We start from the raw sequence: 22664 nt of genomic DNA on the forward strand, positions 1-22664 counted from the left end.
ACCTCAATGGCTTATGTATGGAATTGACAGTCGGCGTTTGATATGGCCGTTGTCAACTCCATATAAATATTCATAGTTTGAAACTGGCCAACCCCCTGACGTTTAAAAATAATTAATGCGGCTTGTTCACCAAAAGAATAAGAGGAATAAAATCTGAGTTCTCAGCTAAACGGAAATGGAAATATACAATGATGTACTGCACCAAAAAGAGGAAGCGGATGGATTGTGCACATTACGACGAAATGGATTCGTCGAATTAATAGCATAGCTAAAGAAAGGAAGAATGTTGAAGGACAAATGCGTGGACTGAATGAAAAGAAAGATGAGAAAAACAAGGAAAATTATTGAATAACAGAATTAGAATTGAAGTGCGAAGGATTGCAAGTCAGCAGTCAACCAATATTCGAATTTAAAGACTTATAGATGAATACTTGCCTGAGCCATTTTTGTGCGTTGATTATTGGAAAATTATTGCAAGGTCTAAAATATTGAAGGCTTACATAGTTACACGGCTGCATTGGCAAATATACATTTGTGTTAAGTGTATGTTATTGCGTTCAGTACAGGTAACAACAGCACCTTCGGCTCCAATGGGAAATAAGTCGAAACTGAGCGGCCTCCAACTGCTAATATAAAGTCCCAAGTTGACGAGTATAAAAGGTTTCGCCAAGTCCAAATTATTAATGACCCAGCCCATTATTCTCCAATAACTTTGCTAATGCAACCAACAAATTTACGTCCAAAGAGCGGCTAAGCGACTAACTCAAGGTTTCGAATTCACCGCATGAATTTTAATAAGTTGAAGTCAGCTTCCCAACATAATATAATAGCGTCATCGCTCCTCCATGAGATTATTAATGACGGGTTAATTTTTACCTGGAATGAAATAAACTGCGACAATTTTTTTTGTATTTACAGTAGCCTAATTCCGTCTTATTAATGGCTGTATGAAATAAGTTATCACTTATAAAGATTTTATATTTATGCACATTTTTTGACTAGCAGGTCATATTCCCGGGTTGAAACTCATTTTCCGTATCCGATTACTCTTGTCTTAATTCAACCTGCAAAATGCACTCTTGGAATGTTGGTTGTAAATAAACCACGCACCTTGAACTTTCTATTTTCCGTAAAGCAATTCTCAGAAGCTAATCAACCATTTCTTTCAAGGCAGAACTCGTAACTGCTATCGATAGTCATTGTATTTCTCTTTTAGGGAGTAACGGTCAACTCATTTGGTATCTTCGAGATTAGTCACCAGCATTGAGAATCAACTCGCATTAATTTAAGGTATTCCTAACGACTGCTATCATCCACGTGTAGTGAGAACTTCCTCTTATTTGCCCTACACTATTTCCTTCATTTCTTCGTTAACCATCCGTGCCTCCATTCTCTTTATAAGGTCTATTTATTTTCTTCCTTCTACCCCGCTTACACAACGTTCTCCCTTCTCTCAAGGTCCCTCTAGCTTTCAATATTTCCTCCACCAACTTTTCCTGCCTTTTTGGAATCCTAACCCCCCCCCCCCCCCGTAACCTCCTCTCTTTCTTCACCATATTATGAACTTCATCGTTCTTATTCCTCTATGTCTATATTATTTACCCATTCTTTGCCTCACCCACATCTCAAAAGCCTTCAAATCTGCGCTCATCCACTTGCCTTTCCGAGACCAACAAGACCAGGTTTCACATCCATAAAGCGCCGCTCTCACGCGATGGTATCTTTACTAATATTTTTTATACATCATTACTCAATGTACCTGTTATCAATTCTCTTTATCTTGTAAATACTAATTTCACCAAGGAATTCTTCCCCTACTGTCTTCACCACTACGCTTATGTTCCTCCAAAATACTGTCAAAATATGTACAGTAACAGTCCATCTGCCCCAGCATATTCCCTCCTACTTAAATGATTAATGTAAAACTCACATGGATGTCTATAATAGCCTCATCGCAACCGATGGACGGCGGTTTGCTTGGCATGACACCCTCAAATCCAATCAGTTGTAATTATTCCATTTGTTCGGTAGTGTTACCTAATTTTATGTTAAGCAAAATATTAGGCATTCTAAGGCACTGTTCGGGAATTTCACCACAATTTACGACTCATTTACCACGACAATTTTATTTCACCAATTCCAAGCATTACGTTGTTTATTTGAAAAAGTTTGATAACTAAGTTCTTGATCTTAAAAATCGAGCAATTCTAATGATAAACTTTCATTGTTTTAGGGTTTTCCGTTTAAATACGTCATCTGGCAGTCTAGGAACTTAAAAAGAGTATATTTGTTTAAAATCGACTGAAAGAGCTACTGATCAGTCTGCACTGTTTGTGTCACACTAGTGCTAACTCTGAAGTTAAATTAAAATTTGGGAATTGAAGATGAATCTCGTGGTCAGCGATTGTGCGAGCCGCAAAACAAATGCATGCTCGCAGACTGATATTTAAAAGATGCGTACTAATTAATTGAACAAAGGTCAAACTTCCAGTTTGTTGTCTCTCAAAAAATTATATTCTTCGTAGTGATCGTAGATTTGTCGTGTAGGCATTAGCACAACATATAAAACTACTAATTCTGTTTGATAAATTCATTAGCCTGACTATCCACATTCAATCGAACACCCTACTCGGAAAGTGGGTGTTCAATTGAATATCGATAGTCAGGGCAATGAATCTCGACTTTAGAAGCGTGCTCAAATTGTTCATTTGTACAAATATAAAGATAACTTGTTTGCCCTAGAACCGCCATGACCACAAAGCATTTCACGTTTTTTTTGTGATTTTCCTGTAGTAGGAAATACTTTTTCTAAATAGTGTTTTGGAAAAATATTAGTAGGCAGTGAGTTTTCCACTTCCGTTGATCACAGTTTTAATTCCTTTATGATCCAGTTTTCTTTTCATTCTGATACGTACATGGAAAAAGTCCCGTGGTTTTGATTTCGAGTCCGCAATATTAAATCGATCATTTGTTTTCCGCTTAAAGTGTGGATAAGAGCCTTATCAAACATCGAAAGCGCATTATTATTTAGAGATTTGAACTGGCAATGCCGGTTTCTTCCAAAAGACGAAAAACCAGTCCGCGTTCACTAAGATATGGGTGGTCGTCAAGCTAACTTTAAAAAATGCTATTAGATTTGTAACTCGTTTCAGTAAGCACTTAATCTCGTATCACACAAAAATTTTCCCCTTGAAAGTCAAGAAATAGCTGCGACGATCGCAGCTTTTTCACTGGTGGGGGGCCGATCGTGCATCGTGCAATGGTGAGAATGATCGACGCAGAAATCTGCCTCATTACATTTTGTCGGTGTTGAAGTCCTCGCACTCAAATTTGTTTACACTAAAATACTCTAATGAGGTCGATTATTGGTGCGTGAAAAAAAGAAATCTAACGAATCCATAAATATGTACCTGCCTATATACTGTTATAAAATATTATGATGAATACTGCGCAATGAAAATATAAAAAGTTAAGATCAACGGGATTTAAAAACTTCCATTCATTCAAATGGCTTCTCTATTTCTACTTTTCGAATTAATTCAAAACAGTATTCTATCAATAAATCAATTTTCGCCAAAATAATTGATTAGTTTTGTCGAATAGCAAGTCAAGAGCCTTTTTGTAGTGTGTTTGACAAAAATAGAATTCATTAACTAGGTAAGACCTCACCTTGTTCGAAATTATTGTTCCCCCTTAACTCATTCGGGACTTTGAACGATATGGCACCACCACTATTTATTGAGGACCATAGGACGGAGGACCAGGAAGGGTAGAATTAGTGTGGAAGCACGAGGATACATTGCAAGAAGCAAGAGGGGGAATACATTTGGGGAAAAAATTAATTCCGAGAGAACAGAATTATTAGATATTTTTGCAAAACATTTCGGCATGCAATATATGTTGGATGATCTTAATACATCCGAGAAACTTTGGAAACGTACGGCAATATTGATTCAATTTTAATGTTTTTGTATTTAACTCCTCTATGAAAATGTTGGCCAAAGGTTTCATGTGCAAAACCGAATACAATTAGCATCCACTGTTGGTGGTATCAGAGTGAGTGGTATCAGAGTGAGAGGTAAAAATTTTTCAAGTAGCAAATAATATTAAACTGAATTTGTATCAAGAGTGCGTTAATTCCGAATAGTGACTAATGTTCATCTCTTCGCTGAATAGACTGAAAATGTTCTCACAGTCGGTGAACATGGTTCTCTAGACTGTGGCTCAAGATTAAAGGGCACACCAATCCTGTAGCGACCATAACCTAATGTCTACCCATTTTTTCTCTCCCGCAGCTCTCGCACGACGGATAACGAAGAGACCAAGCATCACGGCAAGGAAGCCGTGATGTGCCCAGGACCGCAGCAGCCCGGCCCGGGGGAGTCCCAGGCACCCGCTCAGGAGCAGCAGCAGCCACCGACGCTGGAGGGCGAGGCGACACCTTCAGCGGGGGTGGTGACCAACGGGGAAGCCACTGCCCAGATGGGGAAGGCGAAAAAAGACAAGAAAGAGATTGTAAAAGTGATCCAGAACAAGAGGGAAGAGGACCCGGGGTGTTTGGGCTCCCGGCGGCGCCTGGGCCTCATATGCCTCTCCCTCTTGGGTGTCCTCATATTTATGGGATGCCTGATGCTCATCTTCCTGCCGTGCTTGCCGCCATACGTCTCCTTCCCGGAATACAAGTGAGTAGTGAATCGGGGGTCTCGCATCCGGAGCGCCCATAGATCCGAAAATTATGGAATGTCATAGTACCTGGTGAATGAACTATTATTCTGAAGACACATGGAAATGTTTCATATGTCAAGCGCCATATAATTAATCGAGGATAAATGTAACTTGTAGCAATATTTCTGTCGTTGGGGAGGATTATTAGATATGAATCAAGAGGTTTGTAGACTTAGAAAACGAAAAAGCTAGCGACGAAAGTTTGTTGTGCTCGTTACATTTATTTTGGCGTTTGTGAAATGATGACGTATCGGCTGCCATGTGTAGTGCAGGAAACACTAAAATGTTTATTAGAAGGTACTACTAACTTGGGAGTGACTGTGGGCTTTTTGTAATAATTTACTACACTATCAATCAAAACCGATGTATTATTATTCTTATTAATGCATTTAAATTATTTATTTATTTGCAGAAATGTCATCCTTTATTTAAAGATAATGATAACCGATAACTATGTCTCGATAATTGAACAAGTATCTTTTAGTTACAATTGTATTGTACTAGACTATTGATATTTGGCGAAATGGCTGTGTACTATACTATACTTTTTTATTTAACCTCGAATAGTATTAGATATTTTACTACTCTGTAAGCCGCAACTAGGCTGGCAGGGGGTGAATACACAGCAGACTAATTTTGACTCAAATATTTTTACGCCTACCGCGGTAGGACAATGTTATTCTGATCCCTTATCGCTCGTACGAAAAACGACATCTTAAATCTACCTGTTTTACACTTAATTTCTCTACATTAATTGATATTATCTCGCTTACCGTAATACGATGAGGGCAATAATACACTTTCAACATAACTGTTGAAGAGACATCCTTCCAATTTATGCCAGAGATTTAATCTTCCTGACATCTCACCAAAGTGCCACGATTTGGAAATCACAAAGTCAGTGATTTAGGCAATATCCGTACTCATTGGGAGAGCGCAGATATGTGAAAAAAGAGAAAAAGGGAATGGAGTACACAGCTGTTGACGTCCTGGGGAAATCAACTCAAAATATTGATTTCATGACCGCAGCAGAACGAATGTATATTAATCATCTCAGTGTGGCAATTTTTTCCACCTGATACTATTTTAAACGTGTAATCAGGCCCTTTATGGGAAATGATGAATGCAAAATAAATATTAGTAAACTGCTTTAAATTAATTGTAAAAGCCTGGATGCGCATCCAAATTTTCAGGTCCGTAGTGCCCGAAATAATAACCACTGAGAAAGGCTTTGAGTTGTCGTGGAATAACAATTGCTAACTCACCTTGCGAGCAGCGAAGGAATAAATTAGCATTATTTTGAGATGCTATGAGGGTTCTTCTAGAAAATTTGATGCTTTCTGCTAATTATCAGGGCTTGGCGTAAGAATTTCAAAATGAAATTATATAACTGACACAACGATTATTATTCGGAAATGAAATCCACTGAATAAAGAGTTTTTAATTTTGTTTCAGAAATGGAGGAACCTATTCTATAACTGCTGTCGAACTCAACGAAAGTAAGAATTTATTTAAATTCTAACATGATTTGAGCAACTTACTGATAAATTTAGATAATCTTACATTTCAGTGCAGTGTGAGGAAAGCGGAGTGCGAGAAAAGGAGAGTTTACGAAGGGAGGGTGAAATGGGTGCAGAAGGGTGAAAGATTATTAGGAAAAAGAAATCTGGGAACGTTGTTAAAAATCATATTAGAAAATTATTAATCAAATCAGGAAAGATTCTAGATAGATGGAAATATAGAGGATCTGTATGGTAATGATATAAGGGCAGCAAGTTTAGAAATAGGTAATATGATGTGGAAATGGATATGGCTTAAGGTCAGAAATACTTGGCGAGATTGTAAGACAATTGAAGGGACTGACGTGAAATGTTGCCGTGGGGATATTTATATATTCCCACGGCCTCATTTCACCCATGCGGAGCTGTTCAAGGGTTTAGAAAAACGAGGATTTTTGAGGGAGGAATTTCGCCGAAGATTCTGTTAGATCATAGTTAGTTCCCATACCAAAAGAGAGAAAGGCAGCCGTGTTTGAGGAAGATAATACATTTGGTATGATATTATGAGAAAAAAATTGCACTTTTCCTCAGATTTATTTGTTAATTACAACGCCTTTAAGTTCATCAAACAATCTTCTGGTACATAACCTGATTTATACATGAAGATGCTTCGATGAACTGAAACGCGTTGTACGTTACAAATAAATCTGTGGAAAAGTGAACATTTTTTTCTTCTAATAATGACGAATCTGTTGAATATATTTGGTTTGATGTCAAACGCAGCCGTGCATAACCCGAGCTTTTCAACGTACATGTGGAAGATATTGGAAGAATTGGGCTCAGTTATGGTAAGGGGGGGATTAATAAATCAGTTAGGTTAGTAAATGGTCAAGCTTTAGTTTTCGAGTCAGTCAAGGGGTTACAATAATTTCTGAGAGTATTATACAATGAATGTGATAGGCATGGGATGAGAGTCAATGTAAGTGAAACAAGGGTTATTAAGTTTTCGTGAAAATGAAAGGCTAAGTCAAACGTTAAAATAGGAGGGCCAAAATTAGAACAGCAGGTGGAACAGTATACCTCTCTTGGACCAATGTGGTCAAAGTAGTGGGGACGTCAGAAGAATAATTGCGTTTAGTAAAGAATATTTCACAAGGGGTAGGTTATTGATGACAGGGATGTTTGCTATGGATGCTAGGAAAAGATAAATGAAGAATTTTATATGGAAATTGGTTTTGTACGTCTCGGACATATAATTTTTGAAGCAAGATGGCACACATGGATTTGAGGCTTCTGGGATGTGGATGTGGAGAATGTTGGAAAACAAACCAAGAAGTGCTAGGTAAGATGGCAGAGAAGATATGGTTGTTGGGAGAAATTCAGAGGAGGCAGGGAAGACATAATAAAAGAATTTGAGCATTTTAGTTCGCCGTGGAATGCTGAAGACTGTGATAGAGGGGAGGTCATTAGGCAAGAGATGAAGGAGGATAAGGATAGGTTTGTTGACCTTAATTAAAGAAAGATAGAATGTATGCGGAATTTAAGAACAGTTTATTTTAGTGAGAAGTGTCATGTTATGTCTTGCTTAACCAATTTAAAAAATGTAGACGTGCTCTGCCTGTGCCCATGCTTTAAACGGTAGAATACATACAAATACATGCATATATAATATTATAACAATTGATAATAATTAGATTTAATCTGGAAATAAAAATATCAATTGAGATATATATAGAAATAGAGTTAGGTGAAGAAAAACGATTTTCAGTAGAAAATTATTCCCGGCGTGACTCCGTGGATCTGCCTCGTGATTAAAAGAATTCTAACAGCAAAGGAAGTTCCACATTTAATATAATTTAGTGCACAAGTCAAGCTTCGTTGCTGCGTATAGCTTTAACATCTATTAGACCTGAAATTGTTGCATAGAAGCGGAACTTAGTCGATACATTTTATTTAAGGTGGCATTACGAAGTTGTTTAAGTTATTTAAAAAAATTTCTAACTGCAGTTGTTGTAAAATATAATGTGTAGCTTGTAATCGTCGCTTTATCGCTTTTGAATCTTTTAATGGCGACCTAAAATAGCTTTGTTATTGCTAATTCAATGTAAATTGGGCTTGGTTGCAGGTCTAAGAAGCCTGTAGAATTCCACCTGAAATTTTACCACAGACAAAAGATTGTGGTTAGGGAGGAAGGTGAATGTAATGAGTAAGAAAGAATATGTAGGTGGGAACAGTTGAAATGAACAGTGGTAATCTTGCTAGTAACTATAACTAAAAAAAGTTGCTAGTAAGCCATGGAGGGACAGATGAGGAAAGAATTCAACAAACAACGCTGAAGGGAAGTGATACAATCATTCGATACATTTTCTGGGAAATGATTTGCCAATTAAAATTAGCGTTCAAAGAGTGAGGGGGAAGGCTTGAGAATCACGTGGAAGATACCTGTATACAGTAAAGTCAATATTGAAATATCCATTGAACACCGAAGATGGAAGATACATTAACTAGTAAGCTACTATCCATAAGTCTCGAGGGAAATGGTTTGTTCAATACGATTCTAACTTTAGATACATATCTTTATGACTGTTTGCTGATGAATAATACGGTGCTAAACACTGCTGACTTAGCTAGAAACGGATAAACTCTATCATTCCAAGAAACTCAGAATGTCCTTTCCTCTTACTCCTCATTTCATGGAAATTTAGCGTTTTTGTACAAAGGGTACTGGTGTCATTGATAAGTCTAGTTTCAACCCCTCTCCAAATGACGTTGAGGAATGAGTCATCTATCTGTGACGAAGTAACTCGTTTCACAAATTACCCGGCCATTGGATTCGCGGAAGAAGTAATCAAGCCGTTTTGATAATGCACCCGTATGTCTCAGGCTCCATTTATGCTCTTTGGGGAAATCACGTTTTTATGGGTAAGATATATAATTTATTTGGATTAAGGAGGAGGGATATCATCAATGTCATTGCCAGTGTCAGTAAATATTTATATGAATTTCAATTTGGATATCAGCTCTTTTTGTTAGGGTACAATCTTATTCTTTTTTTATGTTGTGGTTTTTTGAACTTAATGTTCACACGAAATTTCTTCCCTCGGTTCAAAAAAGTGGTGCCGTTCCTTTAATTGTGCGGAACTAGCTTCATTACATTGTCTTCGTAAATAGAGGAAGAGGAAGGTGAGGAAAATAGTATTTATTTTAATTGGTGTCAAATATAGCGTATTGCTTGTACTCGCTGATTTATCGTAATGGCACTTTTTTAATGGTGGCCTAAAACTAGAATAGCTGGTATTGCAATGAGTTGCCTTGCGTTCCGACTTCCAGGTTTCTGTGAAAATCATAGGTTTTGATAGTATATTCAATTTTCTATTTGTGTTCAACAGTTATGGCGATTGTATCGTGTTGAATATTAATAGAGCTTAATCGAGTCATGTGGAAAGTCAACTAAAATTGAAAACGGAAAAATTAGAATTGAGTGACAAATATAATCCGTTTATAGTTTTACGGTGATAAGTAAAATTTTGATGAGCGCGGGCACCATTCAGAGCTATCATGTTTCGATGAATATTCATTAGCTTTAGTGCTGCGTTTATATCCGTATTCCAATGGAGTATTAACGTTTTGGAGACGCTTAGATTTTTTTATCTTTAAAGATTCCTTATTAAAACTGGAATGGAGCCATAATGAAAATGACATCCTGCGGAAACTTGGACTACAAGGCCATTGAGAATGGTATTATAAATAACTATTTATTTGCATAATAACTCGTACGTTTTCAATGCAAGTTATAAAAAAGGGTCTTTTTAAGATTTTAATTTCAAATTTAACCAGTGGTACTAATTATGAGTACTAAACATGCCGGATGATTTAATACAATTTATCGTTTAATATTAGTGTTATTCATTTGGATTCATTGTCATCACTATAATTTGTCTTCTCCCGTAATGAGCATTTAGTTCAGCAATTACGAGAAAGAGTAAAATGCAGAGGATACGATCTTTACAGTGCTACTTCAAGAATAAGCATGAAATTACGTAGTGTTCCAAAAAACAGCTAAACCGAGAGGCAGGGAATGATTCCACACATGATAGCCTTGCGCTATACATTTTGCATATCACTGACAGGTTATGAACTGTCGAGTAATGAAAAATCCTAGCATTACAGAAGTGAACAAACCTATTAACCGCTTCAGATATTGAGCAGCCGATATTTAAAAGAATTCAGTGTGTGAACTGCTCTAGTCGCTCTGGTAGGTTGTTCCAAAACTTGTTGTGAGAACTTGAAATGATTACAGGAACTAAGAGATAAGATGAGCGTCGTGGCAAAGGCAATGCATCGAGTTTCGAGTGGTTATGGCTAAGAGGGATGTGATTGGAAAGAAGTCTAGTATGTACTCGTATATATGATTGATGTCGTCGACGTAACACGGAAGTTCCGAATAGTACATTAGACAGTAACAAACAATATAGAAACACAAAAAAAGATCACTCACACGTTATTTCTTGATAATTTCGACGGAATTCTGCTCCGTCTTCATCGGAAAATAGAGAAGTGTATGTATGTGTGTGTGTGTGTATATATATATATATATATACATATAAATGTATAAATACATATAAAATATATATATGTATGTGTGTGGGTCGCGGTAGTCCAGTGGTTAGAGCGTTGGACTGCTGACCGGAGGGTCCCGGGTTCGATTCCCGGGCAAGGCACTCTGGGCATCTACAGCTCCACCCAAGCTATGTGATTTTTCTCCCACCCACCAGGTCTTCCTGGGGAACCATAACCGGCACAGGGAAAGGAACTGGCCCCCCTACCCTGATGTGTGAATTTCACACGCCGTATAGGGCTTAGTACTGGGTGAACTCTACCATCACCTATAATACCTACATAATCTGAAAACCCTATTGCTACCACGTCACATTTGCTTTAATTCACCTACATGAAGAAGGGCGATTTCGTAACACCCCTTGCCACACTTAGCCGTGGGAGCTCTCCTGGTAACATATAGTTGTAAACGATCACTCCCATTAAATCCAAACTGTGATGTTTTCTCAGTTCCAAAACTGCCTGGGAAACTACAGACAGTACAGGGAGAATGATTTGCCCCGTTAACCTGAAATTCGCATGCTACGGCTCAATGCCCTATTGCAAGTACAATTTACCCTTCAATATTTAGCCAACCTTAAGTCAGCTTGAATGATATGGTTTTCTTATGAGTTTGGATTCTCTTCTTTGAGACATCAGGCTAAAATATCCAACTAGATACATAAAGGGGCGTAGCTACTCTCTTCCATATAGTGGGATACTGTTTTGTGTTGGTTTAAAAAATATATTAGAGGACTCCAATCTTTTCTCAATTTTATGGAAGGTGTCTCAGAATTAAAATTCCAAATGATAAAAATGAAAATTTACGCTTTTGTAATAATAATTGCTTGAATCATGCGGCTTCAGAAGTCATAAGTTGCCATCAACAATAATACTTTGCATTGACGAGTCCGAATTGATTTCCTCCTAGGAATTTAAGACAAAATGTTTTCAAAATTGTTTTATTTGGGAGTGCTATGACCCTGGTAACCTTCCCTGAATGCAACACAGGATGTCTTTGAATATTGTAAGCCATTACCACGTTCGATATACGGATGAGAGCCTCTTAGTTCGTAATTGGTGAATACGGACTAAGAGACTTTGTTTTCGAACGTGATTACATGAAAACGTGAAGACCTGATAATATCTCTGATTAAAAAACAGTATAAAATAATCGAATTTCTCTGAGAGTGTTCTCAGTGAAGATGAAAAAAAAATTACGTTCCGAATTCACAAAATTTCAACACGGTGAGCGCTTCGATTTCCTGCTCCATCAGAAGTTACGCATTCACGCACAGCCTTTCGTTTCTTTCGAGCCAAAGTACGTCAACCCTGGTGTGATGCGCGTGACAAAAGTTCCACCCCCCCCCTTTCTTTCTACGGCAGGTGACGTAATGGGCGGAGTTTCGCAAGTAGTGTGAGACAACAAGCGCCCCATCGAAGTCCACCGTCGGTGGAATCCGAATCTTCCTTCGGATTGGCAACAGTCGCGTACCCTCTCTTTCGTCACAGCCGATCGCCGCCATCGAAGAAAACATCTCCAGAATTAGCCATGCATACGAGTGTGTGTGTATATATATATATATATATATATGCTTTCGTAGACGTAACACGGAAGTGCCGAATAGTACAATACACAGTAACACACAATATAGAAACACAAAAAAAAAAAAAGAAGAACACTCACACGTTATTTCTTGATATTTCGACGGAAACAATCCGTCTTCCTCTGAAGATATAGAAGTAATGATTACTTCTATATCTTCAGAGGAAGACGGATTGTTTCCGTCGAAATATCAAGAAATAACGTGTGAGTGTTCTTCTTTTTTTTTTTTGTGTTTCTATATTGTGTGTTACTGTGTATTGTACTATATATATATATATATATATATATATATATATATATATATATATATATATGTGGGTCGTGGTAGTCCAGTGGGTAGAGCCCACTGGACTACCGCGACCAGTGGGTGTATATCCATCCAAGCTGAGATTAGAATGCTCCACCATGCTTATTGTTTAATAACTTTTTGGTCTTTGGGCTAAGTTGCCCCAAACCAAGTGAAATTCATTTGATGTTATTTACATATTTCTCGTTCGAACAAGCAGTCCTTCTCTTCTATGCATCGTTGAGGTTAATATTTGTGTTTCGTCCTTGTGCAGCGCGACGCTTCCGAGACCCCTAGTTGGCCGGCAACTTCCTAAAGACTGGCTGAGGAACGCCACCCCCGTAATGACGGAGATGGACCGTGACTACAAAGGCGAGGTCCTCTCACTCCTGGGTCCTGAGTCCCTGGCCCGCAGGGGCGAGACCCTCTTCACCGGCATTCTCGGTGGTCACTTACTGAAGCTGGCGCCCCAGGACGGAAAATTCTCCCTGACCAACGTTACCAAATTCGGAGAGCAGTGCCGTGAGTACATACCTTTTATGGACGATTACGTACCCAAGGTACAATAGGACGTATCCCCAAGCTATGTGGAAAGAGAGCAAAAAGCGTGGTAATAGCATAGCGTGCCAAACAAATTGACAAATTTTGATGGGAGTCCAAGGCTTAGGGGTCATAGTTTGAGCGGTAGGGGAACAACTCGACAAATAAAAAAGAGTAAGAGTTATGGAATTACCCGAACATGGCAATACAATTACGTACAATATCTATAGTAATTTGAGCGTGGAAATTTAACCACGGTGAAAAATCTTATCGAGGTTTTTGCTTGTGGTTTTAATAATATACATATCGATCATTTGTGGTAATCTCGTTGTGCATAACGTCCTTGGTAACTCATTCAGTTTCGGTGAAAAGCGTCGGACCTTTGAAAAAGAATGCAATTTTTGACGGAGAGAAAGCTTCCTGCTTAGAGATATCTCTACATTTTCATCGCCACAAATCCCTGGGTGTTCACAATATGTTTTAGTGTTATAGTATCACGTTACTAGTTACATTTTCATAGGTTACTTAATTCACGTCAGAGGTCAATAGCTTTGCCTTTGCTCCATAGAAAATATTTGGCTTCTCACTTTATTGAGCGAAGAATAATAAATCTTTTATTAATCTTCGTAAAAAATTAGTGAATTGGTAACTGGTTGATTGGCCCCCAAGTTATAGAAGAAATCGAAAATCTTCCAAATATTTTCGTGCCAAATCATCATTCACTAAAAAACCAGAATTAAAATTGATAAAGAGTTTTAGTTTCACGTGTGGCACTGCAGTGTCAAGCGGAAAATCAACTTTCCAAACACGTTATGTAATCTATAAATAACCAGTCGTTATCTAGATACCTTACAAAGAAACAGCAACTGACGGTCTGCTACTAATGAGCCGCGCTGAATTTTCTTCGAGGGTAGGTGGTATTATATGGCAAAATTACAGTTCAAATGTTAACGTTTTCGACTTTAGATTCCCGGTTTCAATGACTCCGCTGTTTATCTTAATATGCAAGAATTTGGTTAAAAAAGTTCAATATCATTTGGCGACCCGTTTTTCACTCCCGCCCCAATCAGTTCACTAGGTTGAAGCATGAGGTATATGGGCAACACATAAGCACTCAGAATACTTTGGTCCGCTTCTCAATATCATGGGTAAACCTTTTCTATCTTGTGCCTCCTTTAATCAAAAGCTCACACGATAATTCCAGCGCGTAATTGGATTTTGTTAAACTTTAGGTCTTACGAAAATGCATAAAACTTAGAGAAGGTTACTATCCTGATCTACTCGGACCTCATTTATAGTACCCGTCCATCACGCTCATGGAATGCCTCCGAGAAAACTCTCGTTCAGGATATGGATGCTTTCAGCGCTAGGCGATCCAGTTCTTTTCAGAACCTTGTCGTAAAATAACCTTGTAAAATAACCATCTCACTGCCACGCTTTCGTATTTGTCTCAGTGAGTTTTGGTAAATAATCAAACTAAGCGCCTTCGAGCAGTTAGAACAGTGACGTCAAGCTCAAGTCAATGTTCAAACCATGATTAGCACTGTTGCGACCTAATAGGACAGCGGCGTGGCGTTTCGAATTTTGGATATGCCATTAATTTTTTCTATTTTCATATTAACTGAGATATCAACTAATTTATGGATACGAAAAAATACCCTCCAATTTATGGCAATAATTTCAAGTTGCCAGCTTTTCCTTGGTGACAGAAGATATGATCTGAAATACGGCTTCATTGCAGCTCCAATCTTGGTCGGTCGCGTCTAAATGCCTTCGGTCAAAAATTTGCATTTTATGCAATCTTGCCGGACACAAACTCGTTCCACAGAACTGGCCATTCCTCCTACTCCTTGATACGCAACCAATTATTGTGCACCTGATTTCCTTTGGAACCGTTCCCCCGTTTAAAAAGTCTCTTGCTCCCCCCAATGAGTTTTCACATTTCTAAAAAGGGCTTTCACCTCCTCAACACACCGACTCCTCCGCTCTTTCGGTCATTTCTCATTGTGACTGGTTAAGCTCTCTCCTCAATCAAGGAGATAATGTAGATTAAATTGACAAACTAGGTATAAACCCCTTCTGGAAACTTAACCTTGTGGATTACCACAGTGCAGATATAATCAAAGGCTGAATGAGCTGCTTTTTAATTGCGTACGAAGCAAAAATGGGGTTCAAGAAAGGAAAATAAGTCTTTCTCGGCCCCCATTGCTCGTGAGCTCACTGGTCATAGGCTTATTGCCAAAATTTCTATCTTATACCAAAAAATATGCCCCGGATATGAAGTCCAAAGATAAATTTAATTGTTTTTAGAAATTGGTAACTTGAAGGTTGTTGTTACAGATGGACATTTCATCATACTTAAAATCTCCGAAAGACTTGTTTCAAAAGAAACTCAAAGAAATTGCATTCGATGAATGCTATCCCACAGTCAAAAATGAGAAATTGGAAATATTGTTTTAAAACTTTCATAAACTTTTCGGACTAATTTTTCATTATGATTGAATGCATTGAATGTTGTTACATGTATGTTATTTGGAATTAAATTAAATAACTGGTCTTGCATTATAATGTAATAAATCGTGCCATGCAATTAAATAAAAAGGGCTTAAAATCCAACCTCTTTAAATGAATTTGTTTAGAGCTTAATCTGTCTATAGAGTATTCGGAACACAAATGACCTTTGAAATCATGCATTACCACCTCTGTTTTGTTGTTTCATTGATTTGAAGTAAAAGTTTTAACATTTTGCAAATTTAAGTAAGGTAACAGCTGATAATGCTAAATGTACAAGTAGCTGTAGAGAAGGTAGATTGTTTTTCAATTGGAACTAAAAGAATAGTTTCCACCCTTTGTGAGAAAATATTGAGTATTAGCGGCATTTTTGTAGCTTGCTCGATCCGGATATTGACTGTTACAAGATACGAGGTGTTTTTAAAAGATTCCAGCTTGCATTTTTATCCAAAACTTTAAATTTGTTGAAAATTTCGTGGAATATGACCATGAACAAGAAATGATAAAAGTATTTGCATTTTCACCCGATAATAATAATAATTATTATTTTTGATTGAAATGTTATTCTTCCTTGTTCATGATGAATGCCCACAGAGTATCGGATTCAGTATTCGACCTAATGTTTTCATATAATACTCGATTTCGCAAGAGAGAGGGACAATACAAATGAGCCATATGCAATGCTTGGTTGCCATTTTGAAAATTTGGATGATATCGTATTTTATTACCCTTGATTCAACTTCAACAAGAAAGCTTTGTATTATTTAAATAAATTCTAACTTCTAAAAATGATTATAATGCCAGTAAAAATGGGAATGTTTAGGACATTAATAATTGTTCGAATCTTAATATGAATGGAATACTTGCCGATCATTTGTGGAGCAGATGATAATCCTAAAAATCTTTCTTTCCTCAGAGGATATCTCCGAAAGTCTCAAGTGTGGTCGCCCGATGGGCATGCGCTTCCACAGCGACGGACTCCTCTACGTCACCGACGCTTATCTCGGACTTTACAGCGTCAACGTTGACACAGGTAGGTATTTGCAAAAATTTCACTTCATTGGTACATAATTTCACATCCCGGGGTACAAATGTAATATGATAAAGAGGAAAGCATTCTGCGTTAAGAACCGTAGAATGCGAAGTGGGTTCAACTTAGAATAATCCGTGTTTTCCCTTCGGAAAGAGAAGTGATTTATTGAATAGAATGTGCATATTTCATGGGGTACTTCTATTTCAGATATGTCTGATTGTGTAACAGAGAATGATAATTGCATTTCATCCTACGAATAGTAAAAGAATATTTTGGGTTCACCGGCAATATAACAAAGTTATTGTTCGCCTCTAATCGCATTGCCATACTATCATAGCAATGACCCTTCTTCACATATATTTTCAGATAAATTTTTATCCCGTGTAATGATGCTCAGAAATTAAAATTTATTGCACTCATCGTACGTTAAGGCGCACTATATATTTTTTAGTGTCGCCGACGTTATAGCGTGAGTATTAGAGTTAAAACAACGCACTTCCGGTCTTAATCGAGCCAGTAACAATAATACACCTTTCCAAATGGAAACCAACCCACTGTTTATATTATAATTATCATTATTATTAATAGTAGACTACCATTTAAGGTAGCCTTTGGATGGACACATACTGACCAAGCTACAATTATTATATTTGACTAAATAGGCCCAACCAGTAACCACACGCCACATAAAACTGTTCTTCTATTCCACATACTCCCTACTTTTCTATATTCCGTCCAATGTGCCTATCCTTTTCCTCCCCTCACATCTCCTGCCTAAAGTTATCCTCTTTACCACAGTCATAAAATGCAAAAATGAACTTTTTTTAGAAGTTTTACGGTTAAAAATAATTAAATCAATGTATATGTACTTATAATTATTTAATTAGTAGTTGTGACCATCCAAAAACCTACCTTAACCGGTAGATTACCTAATAATAATAATATGTACTTATATATTTAATGTTCATACAAGTAGCAATGAATTATCAACTCCTTATTTGAATAGACACTGGAAACACATGCTTAACATATTACTTTGTATGGTATTGCGAAATAGAGTAATAGGATGATTTTACTTGTGTAATATGAATATCACCATATAAACAAACCATAAACAGCGTAATCAACCCGAAGGTTGGTTTGGTAGGTGATAGTAGAGTTCACCCTGTATTAAGCCTGTCGGCTTGTGAAATTCATACATCAGGGAAGGGGTGCCAGTTTAGTTCCCTGTGCCAGTTATGGTTTCCCAGGAAGATCTGGAACCCGAAAAATCACATAGCTTGGGTGGAGCTGTAGGTGCCCAGACTGCCTTGCCCGGGACCCTCCGGTCAGCAGTCCAACGCTCTACCCCCTGGACTACCGAGACCCACTATCACCATATATACTCGTCTTAATTTGCCGATTTTCACTGATGTTGTTTTTATTGTGAATATAGAATTTCAAAAGGCATACTTTCCCGTAACTAGTTTTGATGAGGGGGAACAGAAGTAATATTTTCACGGAAAATATTTTTGCCTTATGACCGGATGTTATCTTATAGGAAGAGCGTTTAAATACACTTCTAAGAGTCCCAATAAAAGACCAGGGTAAATGTCTCCGAATATCACCACTTTCCTAAACTAATCCGAAAATTGGCGTACACTAAAACTCCGTAGAAAACTCAGCTAGTACAAGGGCAGGAATTGAAATACGTATCTACTCATAAATACGTAAATTTCACACACGCGTTACGGCTCACATTAAACAGATATAGCCTGGCTTTATCCTCATCTATGTAGACAATCTTCGGGTTGACTATAGCGGTTGAAAACCCCCTTTCTTGTCGGAGTTTATATTTTAATATTTATGTTTACATGCATGTTTACATATATTTACATATATGTTTAGGTAAACCCATGGCTTATGTCGCCGTTATTGCGAAATTCCTTATCGTGGTAATGGGATTACCGCCAATGCCATCGTTAATTTCATCTTTACCGCTCAATTTTTCGGTCACACGAAGAATATCCACATTGCATGCGTGTCTGCCCGAAAATTAGGGATTCTGCTGCTCGGCGTGCATTTCCGAGAAACAGAGGCGTGTCGCTGAACGCTGGCTTGGGCTCCGAGGCGAATGTCTCGGTCGTTCAACCTGAACTTCGAACGCAGTCCCTCACTCGCCTAACGCATATCAATAGCCCTCTCGCGCGATGGACTGAGTTCAGTGACGGTTCGCCTCCGTGACCGCCTCACGCCCTCTGCGTAAGAAGCGTTAAAATCATCAGTCCGCGCCCAACTACCATCACATTGGTCTAGCATCGGTTTCCTGCATTGACGTGATAACACTACCATCTTCCTGGGGGTTAAGATAAGGCCTTAAAGATGCAAGTCAGGCCGCCGCTTTCCTCCGAAATGGGTTGTATCAAATGAAGAAAAAAGCCAACTAACAATGGGTGTGGGGGTGTAGAGGTCTAATGGTCAAATCTTTTGAATACTATCACGTTGCTTGGAGGTTAATAAGAGAGGCGGAGACAGCTGAGGTAAGTTGAGCCACTAGAGTTTTGCGGGTAATTTTATAGGGATAGGATTTTCTGAGAATGGGGTAGAAAAGACTCGCCTTCGGCTTTAGCCTACTTGACGAAATGCGCCAGGAGGCCTAAGTTAAACGTCCCGCCCGATGGACGGTGCCCGCAACTCAAGGCGTTCCCTAACTGCCATACAATGGCATGGCATTTATTAGACTATCACGTCCCCGAAGAGGAAGAAATAATTGAAATATGAATTAAAAGTGCTCCGCAGAGTAATCCTAGAATTTTTCAAAGGAGGAGGACATTGATATTCTCAATGAGTTAAATGGTGTCACATATGATCTGCAATCAGCGAGAAGATATGTACGAGGAGATGGGCTACTTGATACTGAATGGTGGCAGGGGTCGTAAATGGTGCACCTGAAGACATCAATTAATTGTGGAACGGGTTCGTTTATTTTTTTCCGTGAGATTTTCTCAGTATAGGGGTAAAATTTTATTTCGGGCTTTCAGTATCTCTTCCCTTTGCACAGATGGAAAGCTACGAAAATGAAGCCCTAGCCCTGAAATAATGCTTAGTGGAATGATTTGAGCGAATCGAATACCAAGGGATTAGTTTTGATGACTCTGAGGCAATCTTGAAGTTTTCGTTTGGGTAAGAAGATAGCCGTAGGAAAATTTACGGGAAATAAAACACTCTAGGACTTCAGCACCAATGCCAATAATGTTAATGCGACTTGTCCAGTTCACTAACGGACAAAAATGGATCGGGATTCTCGAAAACTGTTCCTGTTGCATTTTCATTGAAATATGTTTTCCCCGATAATACTAATCAAAGAGCCCATGACTTTTCTGAAATATTCTACAAATTGGCGTTTCTCATAATTCGGAGCCCTCTTTCGAATTCTTTCTTCTTGTGGAAAAAATTTCACAAGCACTATAAGTAACATAATTCATTAGAAATGTAACTTAAAAAAAAATTAAGACTACAAATGTCAGAAATTGTGAATTAGCAATAAACTCTAAAATCAAAAGAGACGGAAACGTTTAAACAAAATTAAATACTCCAATTGGAATTTAAAATAAACTGCAAGAAATTATCATAATTTTTATTGCAGTTTAAAGAAAACACTCGTCTGGTAAACCAAGGTCAAGAAAAAATTCTCCTGGAAACATCCTCTTCTCTCATGAGGGAAGAAATAACCTCAGCATGTGAAATTCCTCATACAGGGTGCAGCAACATAACTCCCTATTTGATATAGCGAAACCCCTTTAAAAAAGGAAGTTATGTTGCCGCAGCCTGTATTCGTATTTAAAGTAAAGCATTTTCGTGAAAGTTTCATACTGCTTATTGTGGAGTAAATTGACGAGACTTTTGTCTGAACAAAAAACCTCAGCATAATATGGAAGATTCAATCCAAAAACATCGGCAATCGCCTCTACCAAACATGAGTGTAAAAGAAAGACGTCCCTCGTCGTCTCACGGGGAATGTCCTTTCATCGTGAGGAGGACGATGACTACGAAGGCCGCGTAGCCTTGTCATTCAAGTCAGCATTTAGTCGGTGCTGAGTGCAAGCGCCCGCATTTTTCACTCCAGTGACGCCGCGGTAAGCATAGGTGGAGTGCGGCGTTTTGGTGCATATTCTCATAATGCCCTCGCATATTCTCATAATGCCCTCCCTAGCGACAGGACTATAGCTTGAACGCAAAAATTACACAGTAAAATATAATAATTAATAAATATTAATTACCACAAAGGTTCAGTAGGATCCAGTTCGTGGGCTGATTCAAAGTATTTCGCAAAAGTAAAATGTTTGGGCTGACATTTGTACTCTCGAGGACTATGAAGTCACAATATAATTCTATTTTATCATAGAAAAAGCTTCAGTCTAATCACAGAGTGAAAAACCAACTGCAAATTTCTTGGACTAATATTATACTGCTCTGCATTTTGTGGGCGATACTGATCCACACAAATCCAAATGGAATTGTTTGAATCCTAGTTTTGCGAGTCCGGGCACGGTCAGGCCTTATACATTTTCAAAGTTTCCTCAACCCAAAAGTTCAAAAGTGATTAGATCAATTATTGGTTCGGTAATGATATAGCAAGTTTTAATTTATTATATATATATGTGTATATATTTATTTATATATAACCAAAACACATTAATCAACCCGAAGGTCGGTTGGTTTGGTAGGTGACGGTAGAGCTCAACCAGTACTAAGCCCGGGCAGGGGGGCCAGTTCCTTTCCCTGTGCCGGTTATGATTTCCCAGGAAGTACCGGTAGCCGAAAAATCACGTAGCTTCCCTTGAGCCCGAGATTACACCTAAACTACCGCGAGCAGCATTATTTATGCATATTATATATATTGTATATGTATTATACAAGACATAGATAATGTATCTATGGAGAAATGATGAGTTGAAGGATAGTGTTTTATTTTGCAGCAGAAAGTGGTATTATATAGAGCAAGTAATAAAATATGTTTGCAGGAAAGTCAGTTTGTTTTTATAGCATAGAACCTATGAGGTCTGACGCAAAAATAATGAGACTCCAACCCAAGGGGCTATTTTCCTTGGTGTGGTATGCTCTTGAATAAGAATAGAAAATAAGAAAACCTGAAATACGCAAAGAATGTAGTGAGGGTAAAAATTATTACGTGAACACCTAAGTTTTAAGGCTGAAAGAAAGAAAAAAAATATGAGGGGGCACCCGGGTTTGAACCGGGGACCTCTCGATCTGCAGTCGAATGCTCTACCACTGAGCTATACCCCCAATAAAGAGCAGAGAGACTACTAAACTTAATATTACCAATTTAAAAAAATCAATAATGCTATTGGTATGCATTTTATGGGTGTAATACCCACAGGTAGTAAGTTCAAGATTATCTTCACACTTAAATAATGCATTCATTCTACAAGTACATTTCTTTCCGTTTAATTGAAATAGCTGACGTCTGATATGAGACAATTTTACGCGGAACCGATGAATTTGGAGGGAGTTCGTAATGATTACTTAAGTATATTTGAGAAATGAGAGGTCACGATAGGATTTATAACGTATTATTTTCCAAAATTATTAGGAAAGAAAACTTTCATTAACGCATCGGGTTTTCAAGGTTGTAGTATGACCTCTGAGTTTAGAAAATTTGTTCAATGTGAGTAATCGCTACAGAGTTTTTACCTACTGAATTAATGTACTACGATTGTAAGCCTTTTGAAAAAGTAAAGTATACGCAAGCAAATATTTTTAGTGCGTATTTTATTTGAATGTTGCAATAAACTTCCGCGTTCCCCGTCCCGTGCATGGTCAAAAAATAATTTAACCGCGCACTATGTAGGTGAAATGTATGGTGGT

At 38.0% G+C, this 22664-nt stretch overlaps 1 protein-coding gene and 1 non-coding gene across 2 annotated transcripts in view; one reads left to right on the plus strand and one right to left on the minus strand.

Moving 5' to 3' along the window:
- Positions 1-22664, plus strand: part of LOC139698824 (adipocyte plasma membrane-associated protein Hemomucin-like) — a 77180-nt gene that overhangs the window by 47835 nt on the left and 6681 nt on the right. The window contains exons 2-4 of the mRNA XM_071597756.1: positions 4296-4682; positions 12987-13234; positions 16680-16796. Coding sequence (XP_071453857.1) covers positions 4348-4682; positions 12987-13234; positions 16680-16796 — 700 coding nt within the window. The 5' untranslated portion in view covers positions 4296-4347. The remainder of the gene's footprint in view (positions 1-4295; positions 4683-12986; positions 13235-16679; positions 16797-22664) is intronic.
- On the minus strand, positions 22011-22082 carry TRNAC-GCA (transfer RNA cysteine (anticodon GCA)). The gene has a single exon. It is a non-coding gene; the product is annotated as a tRNA-Cys (tRNA).

Source organism: Hetaerina americana, unplaced genomic scaffold (genome assembly GCF_022747635.1).
Source record: "Hetaerina americana unplaced genomic scaffold, ioHetAmer1.1.p SCAF_9, whole genome shotgun sequence".
NCBI classification, from domain to species: domain Eukaryota; kingdom Metazoa; phylum Arthropoda; class Insecta; order Odonata; family Calopterygidae; genus Hetaerina; species Hetaerina americana.